The sequence below is a fragment of the Silene latifolia genome, chromosome 1 (assembly GCF_048544455.1).
Source record: "Silene latifolia isolate original U9 population chromosome 1, ASM4854445v1, whole genome shotgun sequence".
Taxonomy (NCBI): Eukaryota; Viridiplantae; Streptophyta; class Magnoliopsida; order Caryophyllales; family Caryophyllaceae; genus Silene; species Silene latifolia.
In genome coordinates this window covers 153,840,449-153,859,612 of record NC_133526.1, presented here as the reverse complement: position 1 = coordinate 153,859,612, position 19,164 = coordinate 153,840,449, and the positions used below count along the sequence as shown (strand labels likewise).

Below are 19,164 nucleotides of genomic sequence, written 5' to 3'. Positions count from 1 at the left end.
CAACATAATAATCATAAAGTTACAGTTAACTAACTACGTGAACAGAAATAAAGTGTAACTGTAACAGACGAAAGTGTAGTCCTGACAAACAAAATTGTAATTTTAACATGAAATAAAAGGTGCAACTGTAACAGACAAAAGTGTAATATTGACGGACAAAAGTGTAATTTCATATTGAAATAAAAAAGTGTACCTGTATAAGAAAAAAAATTATAATTTTAACAAACAAAAGTGTAATTTCAGAACGAAATAAAAAAGTGTAAAGTGTAATTTCAGTTTGAAATAAAAAAAAGTGTAACTGTAATAGTAAAAAGTATAATTTTAAAAAACAAAAGTGTAATTGCAGTCTGAAATAAAAAAAGTGTAACTATAATAGTAAAAAGTATAATTTTAACAAACAAAAGTGTAATTTCAGAACGAAATAAAGAAGTGTAACTTTAATAGTAAAACCTGTAATTGTAAAGAACAAAAGTGTAATTTTAGCAAATAAATTGGTTACTTTAACATGTTATAAAATGTGTAACTGTAACCCAAATAAAGTGTACCTCTAAGGGACTGCTGAATACAATTGATAATCATTGGACTATTGAGAGATACAATTGAGCACAATGGAAAAACAAAGCCGAACGAGGAAGAATTTTGCAGGGAAGTTGAACAAAAGTTTACCCCATATGTTGGACAGGAATTTCTGGAAATCGAGGAGGCAGTGACATTTTATAAGATTTATGCTATTGCTTGTGGTTTTGATGTGCGGAAATACAAGACAAAGAGATGGCGTGGTGGGGAAATAAAATCTAAACTGTTGGTTTACAACCGAGAGGGATTCACATATAAGGGACAAATGGAGAGTAGCGGCCGCTAGGATTCAAGTAGGAAACACAAAGTCAGGCGCGTTGGGTGCAAAGCGAGGATTAGGCTATTTATGAGGAATTGCGAATTATTGATTGACCGATTTCACAAAGGCCACAACCATGAGCTCATATCTGCCAGGGACACAGAGAGTTTCAAAAGTTGTCATGCAACATAACATATTATCACAAAATGATAATCCTTTATAATTCAAGGGTGAGTATGCTAGGTATTTATAACTTTGGCTTAAAAACCGACATTGTGCAGGGTTTGCTGAAGTTACCCTTTTCCTTACTAAAATTACAGTTTTGTTGGTTAAAATTATACTTTTTTTGGATTTTTGAAATTACACTTTTCTTTATTACAAGTACTTCATTAATGCTTAAAATTACACTTTTAAATATTTCTAAAAGTATGACATTAATTAACAGTTAAAGATAGGAGCAACAAAGACTTATAAAATGCTGAAGGAATAGTTAATGGGTTTGAGAACATTGGAGCTAGTTTAAATGATTTTAAGAACTTTCACAGAGATGTGAAATGCTACATTCATGAACGGGACGGTCAGATGTTCGTAGACCACTTTAAGGAAATGGCTGTTAATAGGCCAGGGTTCTATTTTGACTATGATGTTGATTCTGACGGTAGTCTGAGTAAAGTTATATGGGCTGACGGTATCGCTAGAAGGAACTACTCTGTTTTTGGTGATCGAGTGTCGTTCGATCCGACCTATTCCACCAATAAGTATGATATGGTCTTCACACCTTTCACCGGGGTAGATCACCATAAACGATCAGTCACATTATGTGGAGCGCTGGTTGCGCATGAAGACGCGGAGTCATTTTAATGGGTTTTCATTCAGCCGTTTTTTGGCTGCGATGGGTGGGAAGGAGCCTAAGTATATTATCACTGATCAGGATCCTGGTATTCTTAAAGCGGTACCCCTCGTATTCAAGACAGCGCGTCACTGATATTGTATGTCGCATATCATGAACAAAGTGTTAAGCAAGTATGGAGTGACGAGAGAAGATTATTCTGAATTTCTCAAGAAATTGAATGCCATTATATGGGATGAAGACATTGAAGCAGCAGAGTTCGATGCAAAATGGGAAGAAATAGGCAGAGAACACACAGTTAATAACATTGATTGGTAGGAAATGTACGCTAAAAGGAAGCAGTGGGTTATGGCACATTGTAGGGACCTAGAGATGGGGGGTGTTATGAGGACAACCCAAAGATCAGAGAGTGAAAATAGTTTCTTTAAGAGATTTGAGAGCAAATCGAGAACGTTAGTCGAGTTCTCGCTGCGTTTTGACAGCGCTATGGACCAACAAAGACACGCGCAGAAGAAGCTCGACAACGATAACAAGCACACTTCTCCTCAAATGTCAACACATCTGGCTATTGAGGTGCACGGGGTGCAATTGTACAGTCATAAAGTATTCGAGGAATTTAAAGAAGAGGTCAAGTACTCAATCGATACTTGTAAAAGTAGGGGGTTTTTAGAGGGAGACTCTTTAGAGGTGACAACTGTAAGAGATGCAAACAGAGACAGAAATTATTAGGTCACGTATTGCCCAGGTATACTTGTCTATTGAAGTATAACATAATTGTGACTTATTGGAGTTACACAATTATTCATTACAATTTCCATTTTATTTATTAAAATTACACTTCATAGAGTTACACTCCTATCAGTTAAAGTTACACTTTAGTCTGTAAAAGGAATACTTTTTCTAACTGTGTAAACTAACATTTTACTCTATATTGTTGATGTAGTTACATTTAAAGCAACTCGTAGCTGCAGAATGCTTGGAAGGAAAGACATTATATGCCGGCATGTAATATGGATTTACTCATCTAACGGACTGAAGACTATTCCAGATGAGTGTGTTGTTAACACATGGTGTAAAGATGCAGTCCGCTCTAAAATGTTCGATTGTAATGGTGAAGCAGCTAAGGACGTTGATATAATAGATGGAAAACAGATTGCGATGTCAGTAATGTGGTCAAAGGTTCATCAGACAGTTGGGATGCTTATGGGAAAATGCAAGGTCGATGTCGACAACTTTTCTAATCTAATTAGAGAGTTTAAGGAGAAACTATCACCCTTAGGATCACCATTGAATAAACAACAACAGTTGGAGTAAATTCTTGGCTATTCTGCTAGTCAGGAGGTAACAATTTTGCCACCTAAAAAATCAAAAAACAAGGGAAGTGGAAAGAGGATGTTGTCGCTTAAGGCAAAAGCAGTTGCCTTGGCAAGCAAGCCAAAACGCATGTGTAAAAATTGCAAGCGATTAACTAATCATGACAAGAGGAACTGCCCTAACCCTTTTGCAGAGCACCCACCATTGTCACCTTCATCAGAGGAATCATAGGGAGAAGATGAAGAAGAAGTGGAGGAGGAAGAAGATGACATCTTAGAATAATCACTAAAATAAGTTATTCCACTTATACAAATTTTTTGGATGTATTATGTATCATTCTCACGGAACATCAAATTGTACCTCGTATTTTGTTTAGGCATCAAACTGCAGTGAAGTCAACTATTTTGTAGAAGTATTTTGTTTTTGACGAAACTATTATAAATTGTAACATCAAAGTACTGTAATTTGCAAAATCGGAATGATATTACAATTACAGTTACACTTTATATGATTGGAATTACAGTTTGTCTGGTTAGAGTTACAATTTTGATTTTTAAAGTTACACTTTATCTGAATAGAATCTCCTTAGAATTAAAGTTTATATGATTAGAGTTACACTTTATCTGATTAGAATTACAGTTTATATGATTTGCCCTGGCAAGCAAGCCAAAACGCATGTGTAAAAATTGTTGACATCTTAGAATAATCACTGATACAAATTTTTTGGGTGTATTATGTATCATTCTCACCAAACATCAAGTTGTACCTCGTATTTTGTTTAGACATCAAACTGCAGTGAAGTCAAATGATACCCGTGGGTACTACAATCTATTTTGTTGAAGTATTTTGTTTTTGACGAAACTATTATAAAGTGTAACATCAAAGTACTTAATTTCCAAAATCAGAATGTTATTACAATTACAGTTACACTTTATATCAAAGTATAGTTACATTTTAATTTTTAAAGTTACACTTTATCTGATTACAGTTTATATGATTAGAATTACACTTTATTTGATTAGAATTACAGTTTATATGATTAAAGTTACACTTTATCTCTTGTAAAGCCTTATGACAAAGCTTGGCAAAACTACATAAATATCATTTTGAAAAGTGATATTGTCTTACAAAATGATGAGAAACCAACCAATAAGGATCTGCTAACATTGTTTAACAAAAACAAACTGCCTAATGATACCATGTATGAACAAGATGTTTACATAGACAAGGCATATTACAAAAAAACGTTATCCACTAGCTTAGGATTGTTATTTTTCTACGACGTCACGGGATATTTAATGCTTCATTTGTAATTCCTTCCACAATTTTTCTTTGTTGTTAACAAAAGCCTTGACCTTTCATGTCTGCTAGAACAAGGGTAGCTATTAGCTGGATCACCAAATAACGCCTTGATTTCTTCTTCTCAAGGTCGGCATGCAGAAAATGAACACCCTCATATAATAGCATTGCCATCATGTGAACAGCCCAGACTCTGGTTTGTTGAGAGTAGGTGACCATCCGCTAAAAGCTATCTGGCGGACAGGAAAATCAGGAATTTTTCTTCCTCTGGTGTTATCTTTGGTTTTATCTTGTGATTGCAAATAATCACTCACTGTGCTAGCCTACATATGTACGAATTTACATCAGATTCTGAATAGTTAAAAAAATTTGTTTTGAACCATATATTGGACGACAACTTATAATTAAACGCACCGCCTTCCCCATTGGTGACTTTTGCAAATCAGAATGCCGCTGGTCGTCAAGCAGGTCGATCGAACGTGATTTGTGATTGATACACATGCATGCAAAATGGTCGTTGATGCAGAATGGGACAAAGAGTAAATCCGTTTTCAAGTTGACGGTTTGCCCACTGTCCACAATGAAGGTGTCCCATAGTTGGTAAAGCTTATCATAGATGATGTCGCATTGTGTGCCTGGCTACTCAAACGTTCCAAGCAATACCAACAAGAGCTCCTAAAAAGGCAAGGAGTGAACATGATTAATGTGTTAACTTGTAAACAGACAAGTAGGAAAATAATAACTCTATATCCACTAAGTGTAACTCTAAATCACTAAAGTGTAATTCTGAATAATTAAAGTGAAACTTTAACAAAGTGTAACTGCAACAAACAAAACTGTAAATCTAACCAACAAAGGTGTAATAGTAGTGGATATCAGTACCAACATGTCACGTTAATTTCCAACTAGTATAATGAAGCTATTATGCAATGGTTAATGGGAATACCATGTGACGTATACCGAAAAATGACATCCTTGAATAATCGCCATATTCCTCCTTTTCCAAATGGTTCATCAATATCGACCAACATTCGATGACATTCAACGACATATGATTTTTAGGGACCAGGGACATAATGTCAGCTCTCTGAAGCGTTGCGTGCCAGTTGTACCAAACCAGTTGTTCGCTGCACTCATAATATTAAAGCACTCTTTAATTAAAATACACCCAATGTGAAAATAACATGATTCAGAGTATTATTAATTCAGAACAACTGACCGTTCCTCAAAATTGTGGTCATCTAACAAGCAATAGTCAGCTACGTGCTTTCTCCGTTGTTTAATATCCTTGATTAACGCTTGGTTGTTTCGGAGCAGCTTCGACACAACATGTGTACTGTAACCACCTCTACCGCAGTCGACCGAGCAGTCCAAACCGTCCCCCTTTCCACGAGGCTGACTCTTAACAGAGGAGATGGCTTTACCAGACGGAGTATGCATGGTAACAGGTGTCGCCTTCATCGCGAGCTCTTCAGAATCAGGAGCGCGGGCACGTTTTATGGGGCCCGGCCCTATGTCACCGTCTGTTTTTCTCTTACCAACATTCAACTTCCTCGTCAATGGATGCCCAGCTACCTCTTTGAAATTCTCAATCCGACGCAAGATGTCTCGTCTGTAACTGAATGTCACAGAGGACGAGGGTCGCAGCAATCTCAGCACGGTACAGGTTCATAGCCTCCTCTTTGGCGAGGTCACATTGAAAAGGCTTCCCACGGTAAAACATCATATGTAGCATCATGTAAACACCACAGTCATTTCTCGAATGCCCTTTGCCTTGCCAACTGCACTTAATGTTTACGATCTTAAACCCGCTAACCTTTGAGCCCTTAGATAGACCTTTCGACACCAAATACTTCCCCATTAAGTTTGCCTGAACATGAATACGCGTTAGTGTGTTAAGAATATGGACCGTCAAGCCAAAAGAAAGAAGTCCTAAAATATTGGACATCAAAAACTAACCGAAATACGTGCAATCCCTCCGTAAGGCAGCGATTCTATTGGGTCATCGTATTTTCGATTGTCAAGATAGTCAATCTGCTCCTTTAAAAAGTTTGTGCAGGCACAACTGTAATGATCACCATCGCCAGATAAGACAGATAGAAAGATCTGCATCATGTATAGCGTTAGATCAAAAATTGTAGTCCGTATAGAATGCTACAGATAATCTGTTTTGGTACATACCATGTCCGTGTCAAGCTGAAATGGTGTAAAACGGGATTGAGCCCAATTATCCCAGCCACCAAAAATGTCTTCATCTTTGTTCAACACTTTTCCAAGCTTTTGGGCCTTCCAAATATACCGTGTGGGGTCCTTTTATTTGAAAAAATAACACTACTACAAATACAGGCAACCACAACGGCCCTTTAACAACGCTTATTCACGAAAATCATCAAAACACGTTGTAGAATTTATTCCGCGAATTTTACCAAACTTAATTACAACGGTTATGTGTTGTTAACCGTTGTTATTTGTTTTAACAACGGGTCATACTTAAACAACCGTTGTTAATGAAAAAACTAATAACAACGGTTAAATTTTAACCGTTGTTAATGGTTTGGCGCCAAATTAGTGAAAAGTAATCACAACGGTTATATTAGAACCCGTTTTTAATACTTTTTAACAACGGTTGTAGACTCAATAACCGTTGTTATTAATATTATGAAAATCTTAAGAACAACATATTGCTTTATTCTGCTATACGCTACAAACACAAACACAAGCTAATACTGCTACTATATCATCCTCCATTCCTCCCTGATCGTCTCTCTGTCTTCATCTCCGTCCTTTGTTGTCACGTCTTCTCTCCCTCATCGTGTTTATCAATCAGGTATATATATGTTTCTTAGCAACGCTTATAACTAGATATAGGATTTTTTGGGTTATTATCTAATTTGTTGATAATTTAGCTTAATTGCTTTCCTGAATTTCGTTTATTTGTTTTTCTATTATTGTATTTTCTGAATTAGTTGCCTATTATTACGAATGTAGAATAATGACTCGAACTTGGATGATTGATGCAAATATGAGTGACCGCACCTACAAGGATGGTTTAGCTGAATTTTATGAATTCGTTTCGAACAATTTGAAAGGTTCTTCTAGTATTGCATGTCCTTGTGAAAGATGTGGTAATATTAGCTATATGGCTTTTCCGGACGTTAAAATACACCTAGAAAAGTGGAGATTTAGTCGATCCTATACACTTTGGATTTTTCATGGGGAATCATTAGAGGAAGAGAATAACTCTGAAGAAGATGATGTTGAGGTACACGAAAGGCTAACCGATGATCCTGAGTTTGCCGAGTTTTTGAGTTGGAAGAGTTGGAAGTAGAGAAGTTGAATGTTGGGTCTATAGATAATGAAGAGAATGATGATGAGTCCATTGCTTTTGAAGATGTAGGTGATGACACTAGTAATTGGGATGACCTTAACAACATGTATGAGAAGTTGTGTGAGTCGAAGAACCTCTCGTATCCTGGTTGTAAGTTCACAAAAATGTCTACTGTGGTGAAGTTGTATAATATCAAGGGGGCAAATGGGGTGAGTGACACGTGTTTCACTAGTTTTTAGCCTTGATAAATGAGTTGCTTCACGATGGTAATGTTCTACCCTGTTAAGACATATGAGGCGAAAAAACTAATAAGAGGAGTGGGTATGAAATATGAGAAAATACATGCATGTCCAAATGATTGCATATTGTATCGGAAATTATATCAAAACTTAACCAATTGCCCTAAATGTTTGGAGTGGCATAAGGATAAGGAAGGGATCCCGGCTAAGGTGTTGTGGTATTTTCCATTGATACCAAGAGTCATAAGGATTTATGCGAATCCCGATGATGCAAAAATGTTAACTTGGCATGAAACAGGAAGAATAAATGATGGAAAGCTAAGACACCCGGCAGATGGTAAGCAATGGAAATCGTTCGACGCTAAGTATCCCGAGTTCGGCAATGAACCTAGAAATTTACGTCTAGCGTTGTCCACTGATGGAATGAACCCACACGGAAACATGAGTAGCCAACATAGTACTTGGCCAGTAGTGTTGGCTATTTATAACTTACCTCCATATGTGTGCATGAAAAGAAAGTATTTGATGTTGTCGTTGTTAATTTCCGGCCCTAAACAACCTGGAAATGATATAGATGTATATTTGGAACCTCTTCTAGATGATTTGCGATTGTTGTGGGATAGTGGGATAGAAGTATTTGATGCATATAAGAACGAAACTTTCAATTTGAGAGCGATGTTATTGTGTACAATAACCGACTATCCGGCTTATGGCGACCTTTCTGGCACACAGTTCATGGGAAAGAGGCTTGTCCATTGTGTGGGGAGGATATCGAGTCCGAATACTTGAAGTCTTCTCGTAAGTATGTGTATATGGGAAATAGGAGGTTCTTGTATCATGACCATTGTTATCGCAAGATGCGGAAAGCATTCAATGGAAGACAAGAACTTCGTCAACCTCCTAGAATTTTGAGTGGGCATGAAGTTTATCGGAAAGTAAAGCATATTGAGATAGATTATGGGAAGAAGAGCGGCTCTAAATTGTCTACTCGTGGGTATAAGAAAAGATCCATATTTTTTGATAAACTTCCATATTGGCACGACCTAGAGGTCGGCATTGCCTCGATTTCATGCACATTGAGAAAAATGTCTGTGATAATATTATCAATACCCTTCTGAATGTTCCTGGTAAAACAAAGGATAACACCGCAGCTAGGGAAGATATGAAAATGATGGGTATTAGGCTAGAGTTGGCACCACAGAAGAGAGGTAATCGTACATTTTTACCGCCAGCAGCTTTTACCCTTTCACGGAATGAGAGAAAAGAGTTATGTGCATGCTTGAATGGAATTAAAGTGCCACATGGTTATTCGTCGAACATCAAAAGCCTAGTGTCGATGCAAGACCTAAAACTCACCGGGTTAAAGTCACATGATTGTCACACTTTGATGCAACAATTACTACCTGTGGCTATTCGTTCCATTTTACGTCAAAAGGTAAGATATGCTATAACTAGATTCTGTCTCTTCTTCCAGTCCATATGCGAGAAAGTCATCGATCCCTATGACGCGGATTCATTGCAGGACCTCGTTGTAACCTCTCTTTGTCAGTTGGAAATGTATTTTCCACCCTCTTTCTTCACTATCATGATTCATCTGACCATTCACTTGGTTAGGGAGATTTTGTACCTGGGCCCGTGTACTTGAGATACCAGTATCCTTTCGAAAGATTGATGAAAGTCTACAAGGACTATACATCTAATCGGTATCGTCCAGGAAGGTTGTATTCTGAACGCGCTATTTTAGACGAAGCTCTTTCATATTGTTACGCTCATCTCTCCCCGAAGGAGTTGATTGGCGTTCCTAAGAATCGTCATAGTGACTGGATGACCGGAAAAGGTATTAGGGGCCGGGTTGAAAAAATTGTGACACGTGAAATGTTGCATTTAGCACACATGTATGTGCTAAACAACGAAGATGAGGTGCAACCTTATATTCAACAACACAAAGATGAGCTCAAATACGATCACCAAAACAAGACCGAGAAGTGGATTGCGAACGAGCATACGAAGACGTTTCAAGAGTGGTTTAGGAATATTGTCTTACAGATCTTGATCAAACTGGTGATGACATCTCTCCTAGGTTACTACGTCTTGGTTTAGGTCCAAATGCCAGGGTCACCTTTTACAACAGTTTTGCCATTAATGGATATACTTTTTACACCCGCGAGCAAGATGAGATGAGCACAATGCAAAATAGTGGTGTGAGTTCTGAATTTGAGGCAATGCACTTTGCTACTTCAAAAGATAAAAAGCCTATTTGGGGAAAATGCCTTTATTATGGTGTTATTCAAGAAATATTGGTACTAGATTACATTGATTTCACAATGCCTTTGTTTCGATGTAACTGGGTTGATAACAACATCCATTGTGTCCGAAAGGATAAGATGGGATTTACGTTGGTCAATCTGGGTAAGGTTGGCAATAATAAGGATGATCATTTCATAATGGCATCCCAAGCTAAACAAGTGTTCTATGTCACCGATCCTATGGATAAGAAGTGGTCCGTTGTCTTGTCTATAAGGAAAAGAAGGAGTAGTCCATCCGATAATGGTGATGATGATCAGGATGTCGTTTTTGAGGGAATGGATCGGTCTACCATCAGTATCTTATTTCGACGATGTTGACACTGATCATGAGGACACTGAAAACATCTATATGCATGATGACCATGGTGAAGGTATTTGGGTTAACGAAGAAACTATGACATCCAAGAAACGTCCCCGATCCTGAGATAGTATGTATTGTTACAGGTTTGGACTGTAATGGAATTACAGTAATTTTAAAAAAAAAAAGAGGTTCAACAATAACAACGGTTATATTTAAATTACCCGTTGTTAATACTTTCAACAACGGGTGTAGTACCTTTACCCGTTGTCAATTATTTTTTTGACATATTTCATTTTGGCGCAAATTTGGTGAAAATATATTACAACGGGTATATTTTAGCCGTTGTAATAAACTTTTGACAACGGTTTACTTTTATTGACCCGTTGTTATTAACATATAACAACGGTTCTTCTTTGAGCACCCGTTGTCAATAGTTTGTCTTAATAAAAAACTAATATAGAAAGCAATACAGCATGCCATACAAACACACACAACATTATTAGTTCAACCGTTGGTATCCTGAGTTAATTCTTCTCTCTTCCTCGCTTTTTACATTCTCGTCGCCGGCCGTCGCCCAGTTTCCGAAGCCCAGATTACGTTGCCTTCCCTTATCATCCTGCTCGCTCTCTTTATCATCATCATTAACAGGTATGTTCACTTTAATTTTGTGTTTCGTCATTAGGGTTTTAAGACGATCATCTTGTTTCTTTTTCATGCATCTGTTTGTTTTTCGTCTTCTTTGTTATCTTTATCATCCCGCATCATCTACTTTACTCCTCTTATCAGGGTTTAGGATTTTAGAAGCTCAATCTGTTGTTTTAAATTTTCATTCCTATTAGGGTTTGGCGTTTTAGATAATACTCTGCATGTACGTTGTTAAGTTGTTTATTTCCAGCTATATCATTCATATTTGGGTTTTAGGATTATCATGGGTGAAAAACGTAAAAGAAGTCAAAAGAATAATGAGCCTGGTGATAATAAGCCTGGTGAGAGGGGTGCTACGAAGTGCAAGAAAGTCCTTGCAGCTATAGCCGCTAAGCAGTAGTTCGAAATAACATGGAGTGAGATGGGTTTCCCTCTTTGGTCCAAATGCGGGTCTTTTCTCCGGTTGGATTGGTGCTTGCACAAGACAGTTTGTGCCTATCCATTTAGATGATGTTAGAACTTTGAATCCAAAATTGGCGGAGTTATACTTGGCTCGTGTAAAGGAAGGCTTTATTATACCCGATAAAAGCCATGATGAGTATTTAATGCATAAGGCAGCGGATGTCCACGAGGCGGTGGAGGTGTGGCGTTGCTAGGGATTGGTTGTATGTGGACAAGGCAACGGGGAGATGCGTAAGAGCCCACCGGAAAACAAGTGTCCCACCATCAAGCAGGAAGAATGGGATCTTTTCAAAAGACGAGAACTACCGAGAAGTTTCGGGTTAAATATCCTCGCCTTTTAACGATTTACCTATCATTTTTTTAATTAATGAGTCCTTTATATAATCTTTTTATTATCTCATCTACTTGCGCTTTTATATAATTATTTGAAGGCCGTTAGCGGAAGAAATCGTGCTAACATTTCATGCAAGAAGGGGAAATTCTATGGTTCTCGAGGCGGTTCTGAGAAAGATAGAAGAGGACCTCGTAAGTAGCATGCATTATTCCCCTGTGAGACTTTATTTTTTTAATCACACTTGGACTTGCATTGATACACATTTACGTGTATAAATGTTACCATGCTAATGTGTAGGTGGCAAAGGGAGTGAAAGAGGTGGATCGGCATGTAACTTATAAACAAGGGCACACGCCTAAAGGATCCCGGTCGTCGCGTGACAAATATGATGAGGAAGTTTTGGCCAACATAGTAAGCATTATTTTACTAAGACGAGTTCATTACTAACTTTATTATTTTAGTCACAAATATAATTTGAAGTTTATTTAATATATTATAGGACAACGTATTGAAAGAGGTAGAAGAAGGGAAATTCACTCCCAGTGGTCGTAATGACGTTCTTGCTAGAGCGATCGGCCGACCCGAACATCCAGGTCGTTTGAGGGGCGTCCGTTACAGGTTGGAGTAACGAAATATTATGGGAAAACGCCCGAGATAAAGAAGAAAATGAAGACTAAGTCCGAGAACGCCGACATGGTAACATTTATTCTATTATTTTCATTTAAGTTCAATTCACATGTTATTGTTGGGATAAAAATTGCGGACACATTACATTCTTGGCAAGCGACTTGATTAATGGCATCCGTACTACTAAAGCTGAATCTTTGGAGGTAAGCTTTCGAAGAAGAAGTGAAGATGATGGAGGATGTCATTTCTAAAGGGGGTAATAATAAGGTACAACAGATTGGTGAAGAGGCCGCTACTACCTTGGCAATACATGAGAAGGAAGTATCGGTCAACGAGATTGAGAAAGATCGGTACCTAATAATGCTTCGAAGTTGTAACAACTAAAGCCGATCAGGTACCTAATACTTCCTTATTTTTCTTTTCTTTTTTTTTTTTTGGGTAAGATCAGGGGGTGTGTTCACTGCCAGCTCTAATGCTATAACTTCTGACATGGTGCCATTGAATTGGTTAATTTTATTAGGTAAATAATGGGTCTGATAAAAAGGAGATGCAACTTGAGAAGACGGCTGATGGAAAACAACATACATCCCCTTCAAGTCAGTTCCTGCTTTTTTCGTAAGGTATGCATGAAGTGTTTAATTAGTTAAATTTATATGAATCTTTGAAGTTTGTGCAAAAATCGCCTGAGACAGAAAGCGTTTTTGCAAAATCTTTTGAATCTTTGAAGCGTTTTTGCAAAGATATAATAATGTATGTGTATATTCTTTAGGCCGTAAACAAGAGGCCGTTATTCTTTCTTGACCCTAATAGAATCGAAAAGCCACATGTGCGTGTTGGCGGGGGTCTCGTAGAAAACAAATCTGCAGAATGAAACCGTAGTTGTTCATGGCGAAAAACTTTTGCCGAATCATAGAATAGTAGAGATAACTACAGTCTTTCCAGGCCATGAAAACTTTCAACTGCCTGTCCCAGTTCGTGACGACATTACCATTTTGGGAGATGCGCTTGGAAGTTTCATCCAATCGCCTGAAACTCACATCTACTTGGCGAAGATATCTCCGCCGCCTCAGCAGCCGCCCGTAGTTGGGGTTAGAAGAAATACCTTTATATATATGTTACATTTTTAATTGTTGAATGTTTTTATATGTTAAATTTATATGTTATTTTTTTTGTAGGGAACAAAAAAGACGGCTTTGGCGGATAAGCCTAAGTCCACAGACATGCCAACGACCTCGACTTCACAACAACTTGATGAGGTATTTAATTAAATTCTCCATTTTTTTAAAAATTAACCTCGCTCCCTTTATTTATATTTTGTCTGTATTTATAAAAAGCATGGTAATTTTGTGTAGGGGACAAAAAAGACTGATAAGCCTAAGTCCCCAGTCTTACCTGCTACTACTACCTCATCATTGAAAGAGCAGGTTGACGAGGTATTTAATTAATTACGCTTTTATTTTTATTACTCCAACTAGGATATGTTACCTTTGAATTTTTTATTATTTTAATTATATACTACATGTGTAGGCTGGTGGTAGTAGCACAAAATCAAAGACTCATTCTTTCCCGGACCTGAAAGTTAGGACTTTAAACTCCACACAATATAAAGGGAAGGATTACATGCAAAAAGTAAGAACGGTGACGATGATGAGACTGCATGAGGAGGCTGGCCATCGCATAGCCACAGAGCAAGTGATAGTTATTCCGCTCGAGGAGGATATTCTAGGGGCTGAGCGCCAAGCGCTTATATCATGGGATCCGCTAGCCGTATGGGTGGCCTAGACAGATTGATATATCACACATATTTGTTTGGATGAAGTAAGTTTCTTAATAAATAATTTCATAGTCTAATATTCCGACTACTAGATAGTGTTTTAAATACCGGAATTAATACCGTAATAATGTAGGATATTGAAATTGAGAGTGATCCCGGAGAAGAATATTCCATCCGATCTATACAGATTCTGTGCCCCTATGTTTTATCTTTATTTATTCCGGATTTCTCGTTCGAACAACGGGTAGATTATATTGCTCAGCAATTGGCGACAACCAAGAAGCTGATTTTTGGCGCTTATAATGAAAAAGGGTAATAAACAAATTAATATTACGTTTCCCCCTACAATTGCATTTTCATACCTAATATATGTACTTGTTAATAATGATGATGTCTCTTGATGTAGGACTCATTGGGTGCTAGCAGCCATCATGCCGACAAGGAATAAAGTTTTCTGGTTGGACTCTTTACATCATCAACCAAGCGAGACTTTTAAGCACTTGATTAATATGTAAGTTTATAATATTGATTTATTTATAATAACATTTTCATTTTTTATTTATAGAAAAAAGCTCTTTCATATTTTTGCCCCTAAAAAAATTAGTTTCTGCCTCCTTTTTTATTTTTTAAAAAAAGGGCCTTTAAGAAGAAAAGAGCAAACGAGCAGGATCAACCCACGGAAGATTCTGATGTTGGCCCTGATTTTATTACGATAACAGGGGTACGTGCTCAAATACAATAACATTAAGTGCAAAATCTGTGTTTAATACTAATACAATACCTAAAGTTCAAGATTCTGATGTGAGCCTTCTCTCGTCTGTTTTTTTTATGTAATAATAGGCCCCTCGCCAGCCAGATAGCATACAATGTGGATACTACGCTTGTCGGTTCATGTTGGAGATTATTAGGCGAAGATATCTCGTTATTCCAGAAAAGGTTAGTAATAATTTAAACATGTGTTTATTACTTTTTTTTAAATTAGAGCTAATGTTGTCTTGCTTGCTGCTATATATACCATGATGTTGCTAATGTTGTCTTGCTTGCTGCTATATATACCATAATGTCTTCTCTTTGTTTTTGCCGCAGTATGCAATCAACCTGTCACAACAGATTGAGCAGTTTCAAGTGTAGATATAGACGAGGTAAGAGACATGTGGGGCAACTACGTCTTAGAATATATTAGAAATGCATGATACTCAGAGTTTAGATCAACTTATTAGTAAATTTTTTGTTGAAGTTAGGGAATGATTAGTTCATGTAAATTCAACTCCTTGTAAGTATATATATATATATGATGCATTTCTTTGTTGTGGTTGAATTGAATCTATTGAGTTCGATGAACCCAGTGTGATTTATCTTTGTCTTTGGTATATGTGTCTTCTTGACATATGCGAGGTTTTGAATGGCATGAAACAAATTTATTTTTTCAAAACAATAGGAATCCGTAATAAAAACGGTTACTAAAAAAAACCGTTGTGAATACCTTTCACAACAGTTAATAAAAATAACACCGTTGTGAATGACATTCACAAATACCCGCGCATAATATTCAACAACAGGTTTTAATCAAAGAACCGTTGTTAAAAGTCTTCACAATTTTGGAGGTAAAATTACAACAACGGGTATTAAACAAAGAACCGTTGTTACAAAAAATTTCAACAACGGGTATGTACCATAAACCCGTTGTCAAAAGACTTCACAATTTTGGAGGGAAAGTTACAACAACGGTTATACATACGACAACCGTTGTTATATTATTCCCTCCAAAATTTTGAAACACTTTCCACAACGGAGAACACCCAACAACAACGGCTTTTAACCGTGGTGAATACTTTAGACAACGGTTTCACTAAATAAGCAAACCGTAGTAAATACCTTCTACAACGGCCGCTTTAACAACGTCCGCTTTTTTATTTTACAACGGTTTTTACCCGTTGCTATAGGTTGTATCTGTAGTAGTGTAACATAGCTTTACTGTGACTTATCATAAAGTTACAGTTAATTGGTTACTACTATAATGAAGGTATATGCTAAGTGTAGCTTTCACAATTAAAAGAGTAATTGTAATCAGGAAAAGTATAACTTTAACAAGTAAAATTGTAATTTTAGTCACAATTAGTCACTTTCGCAATTAAACGAGGAATTTTAATAAGAAAAAGTGTAACTTTAACAAGTAAAATTGTAATTTTAGTTACAAAAAGTGTAATTTCAGCAACTCAAGATAAATCTCACTATTACTGGAGTAATAGTGATCTTAGACAAAATCAAGGATCACTTACAGTGTAAATTAGGCCAAAGAAACAAAGGAAAATGTCCGAAGGTTTCATGATGTGGTTAAGAAGCAAGCACCAACCATCAATAACACTAGTCATGATTTGCTCCTCAGGATTCAAAGTTGCAATGTCTTCCCCGCTTATGAAATAAAACTCGCTAAAGTGTACCAATTTTTCCCTACAACAAAGACATTTCATTAGCAAACCAAATTTAATTAATTAGGAATGATAAGGGCCCCTTGCATAAAATAATTGACTGACAAAAGTGTAATTTTAGCAGACAAAAGTGTAATTTTAACTGACAAAAGTGTAATTTTAACTGACAAAAGTGTAATTTTAACAAACAAAAGTGTAATTTTAACAGAAAAAAGTGTAATTTTAGTCAACAAAACTGTAACTTCAACATGCTATAAATAATTGACTTACCACTGGTTAAACGCATCTGATTGATTAAACACATAGTCAATAACATATTTCCTGTCGCTAAACACTGGTGCAAGGAGCTGCTGATTGAATGTCAGGCTTCTCGTAGCAAAGCACTGATCAGGAGCAGGTGCCCCACAGTCAATAGAACACCCGAGGTTATCAAAGACGTGATCCATGCACGGTAAGGGCTCGCTCGAGTGAAGTAAGAATGGATGGTGGCTAAGATCACTATGAGGGACGTACGTTGCCGGAATAGGAATCTCCACATGATCTGACTCTAGTAGTACAGCAGATGTTACCTCGCCATGATCTAAAGTCCCTTTACTTTTCCCGGCAACCCCATCGAACGCCTCATGTAATTTTGTAGCAGAATAGATTGTGCTTGTAAAATTCCAGAGACTTGACGGACGCATCCTCCACTGCCGCATCTTTAACAATGAAGGAAAATGTCAGCAGACCGACAATATTTTTTTCGTGAAGGGTTGAATTTTCAACCAGGGAGAAAAATTGAAATACTAAATCCAAAGAGTATAACTTTATGAAGAGAAATTGAAACTTGTAATAAAAAAAAGTGTAACTTTAACACAAACAAGTGTAATTTTATTGCAGAGGAGTGTAACTTCAATATTCCGAAAAAGTGTAACTTTAAAAACGGAAATAGTAATTTTAGTGGAGGAAAGTGTAACTTCATCCATGAACAAGTAAGGTGCCACTTCAAAACTTTGGTTTGCTAATTAAATATCTTTGTTGTAGGGAAAAATTCTCCACTCTAAAGTTCAATGGATTACCTCTATGATCCTTCAGTGTCGCATCATCCACCACATTCCCCACCACCTTCTGAGAACTTATACCCATAGTTTCGTCAACATTCTTTCCCCCTGACTGATCGAGAGCACAACCAGATGTTGGGGCCCCTTGGTAAGCAGCGTTTAATTCCGCACTAGAATAGAGGGTACTTGTCCATTCTATGTCCATCACATCCTTTTCCTGCACCAAATTCGTAACTTCCGGCACCTCGTCAACCTTTGACGACGACTCACCGGGCACGATGCATGGGCCGGGTACAGGTACCTCTCCAGATCTTTGAGTTTCTGCTACGGACTGTTCAGCTGCGCGCTCAACTTCACTAAGCTCAGCAGACGAAAAAAAGAACTGAGTTACAGGGGGGACATATTCCGTGGACAGAGCCTCCACAATTACATTCTCCGCTTTTTCAGAGTCCACGTCAACAGGCCCAATTAAAATTACAGATTTTGGGTCCACTTGTACAACTTCATCTAGTTGCGTACTAGAATATATGGTACTTGTCCATTCTAGGTCCATATCACCGTTACGCTCCCCAGTCTGGTTGATATCCTTATCCATCACGACATTCGTAACTTCCGTCACATCGTCAGCCATTCCCGACAACTCAGCGGACGCGTTCCAAGCGACTGGTGCAGGTACCTCTCCAGTTCCTTGCTCTCCTGCTACCGGCTTATCAGCTACGCGTGATGCCTGTCGTTGTGTGCACCAAAGATAAATTTATAATTCCAACTACAACTATAGATAGCGGTAGCAGGGTCGAACCATAGAGAGGCAGATGCAATTATCAGTTGTCTAATTCTAGTCTAAGGTAACAGTGTGTGGGGGGGTTTGATTTGATTTGTTCTATAACTAATGGCAATAAATGAACGATAAAAGAAACTGGATTAAATCAAATATAAAGAAAGGTACTAGGATGGTCGGTTCACTGTAGTTTCGGCGGCAGCATACTAAGTAAGTCTAAAACAAATACGTGAGACGGGAAAATAAGAAGTCCTCTCGGTCCATTCTTAACAGGTAGCATCTTTCGATCTAGCTACAGTTCCCTAATATCACTAATGCTAACTTTCGTCCTGAAAAGTGATTTATAAGTCTAAATTAAGTCATCTTTCGATCTCATTAATCTAGTCGTCCTAATTAGGTAGTCTATTTCCCTCCCCTATCTTTCGATCTTATTGGGTCGGTCAAATACTAAGCATTTAACTAGTCGCATGCATTCGATTCGTCAAATATAGAAATTAAAATAATTAAAACGAAGCATATCTCACGTGGCCAGTCGATCGACCAGGGAACCCAGTCGATCGACCAAGGCGCGATTCAGTCTAGTATTCTACGCCGCCTACTTCT

General features: G+C 37.5%; 1 protein-coding gene and 1 long non-coding RNA gene across 2 annotated transcripts; both read left to right on the top strand.

The window, feature by feature from the left end:
* Nucleotides 1-2,006: 2,006 nt before the first annotated feature.
* On the top strand, nt 2,007-2,999 carry LOC141658458 (protein FAR1-RELATED SEQUENCE 5-like). The gene is made up of 2 exons (XM_074465407.1): nt 2,007-2,334; nt 2,629-2,999. Exons 1-2 carry the CDS (start codon nt 2,007-2,009, stop codon nt 2,997-2,999), a joined length of 699 nt encoding a protein of 232 aa, XP_074321508.1.
* Nucleotides 3,000-14,731: 11,732 nt separating this feature from the next.
* LOC141606905 (uncharacterized) lies at nt 14,732-15,244 on the top strand. The gene is made up of 3 exons (XR_012526862.1): nt 14,732-14,825; nt 14,951-15,035; nt 15,155-15,244. It is a non-coding gene; the product is annotated as an uncharacterized LOC141606905 (long non-coding RNA).
* Nucleotides 15,245-19,164: the final 3,920 nt, after the last annotated feature.

Excerpts from the sequence above, each read along its gene's own strand:
- LOC141658458 (XM_074465407.1), top strand. The coding sequence starts at position 2,007 with ATGTACGCTAAAAGGAAGCAGTGGGTTATGGCACATTGTAGGGACCTA. Across the intron at positions 2,335-2,628 it reads CAAGTACTCAATCGATACTT|TTACATTTAAAGCAACTCGT; the intron begins GTAAAAGTAGGG and ends TTGTTGATGTAG.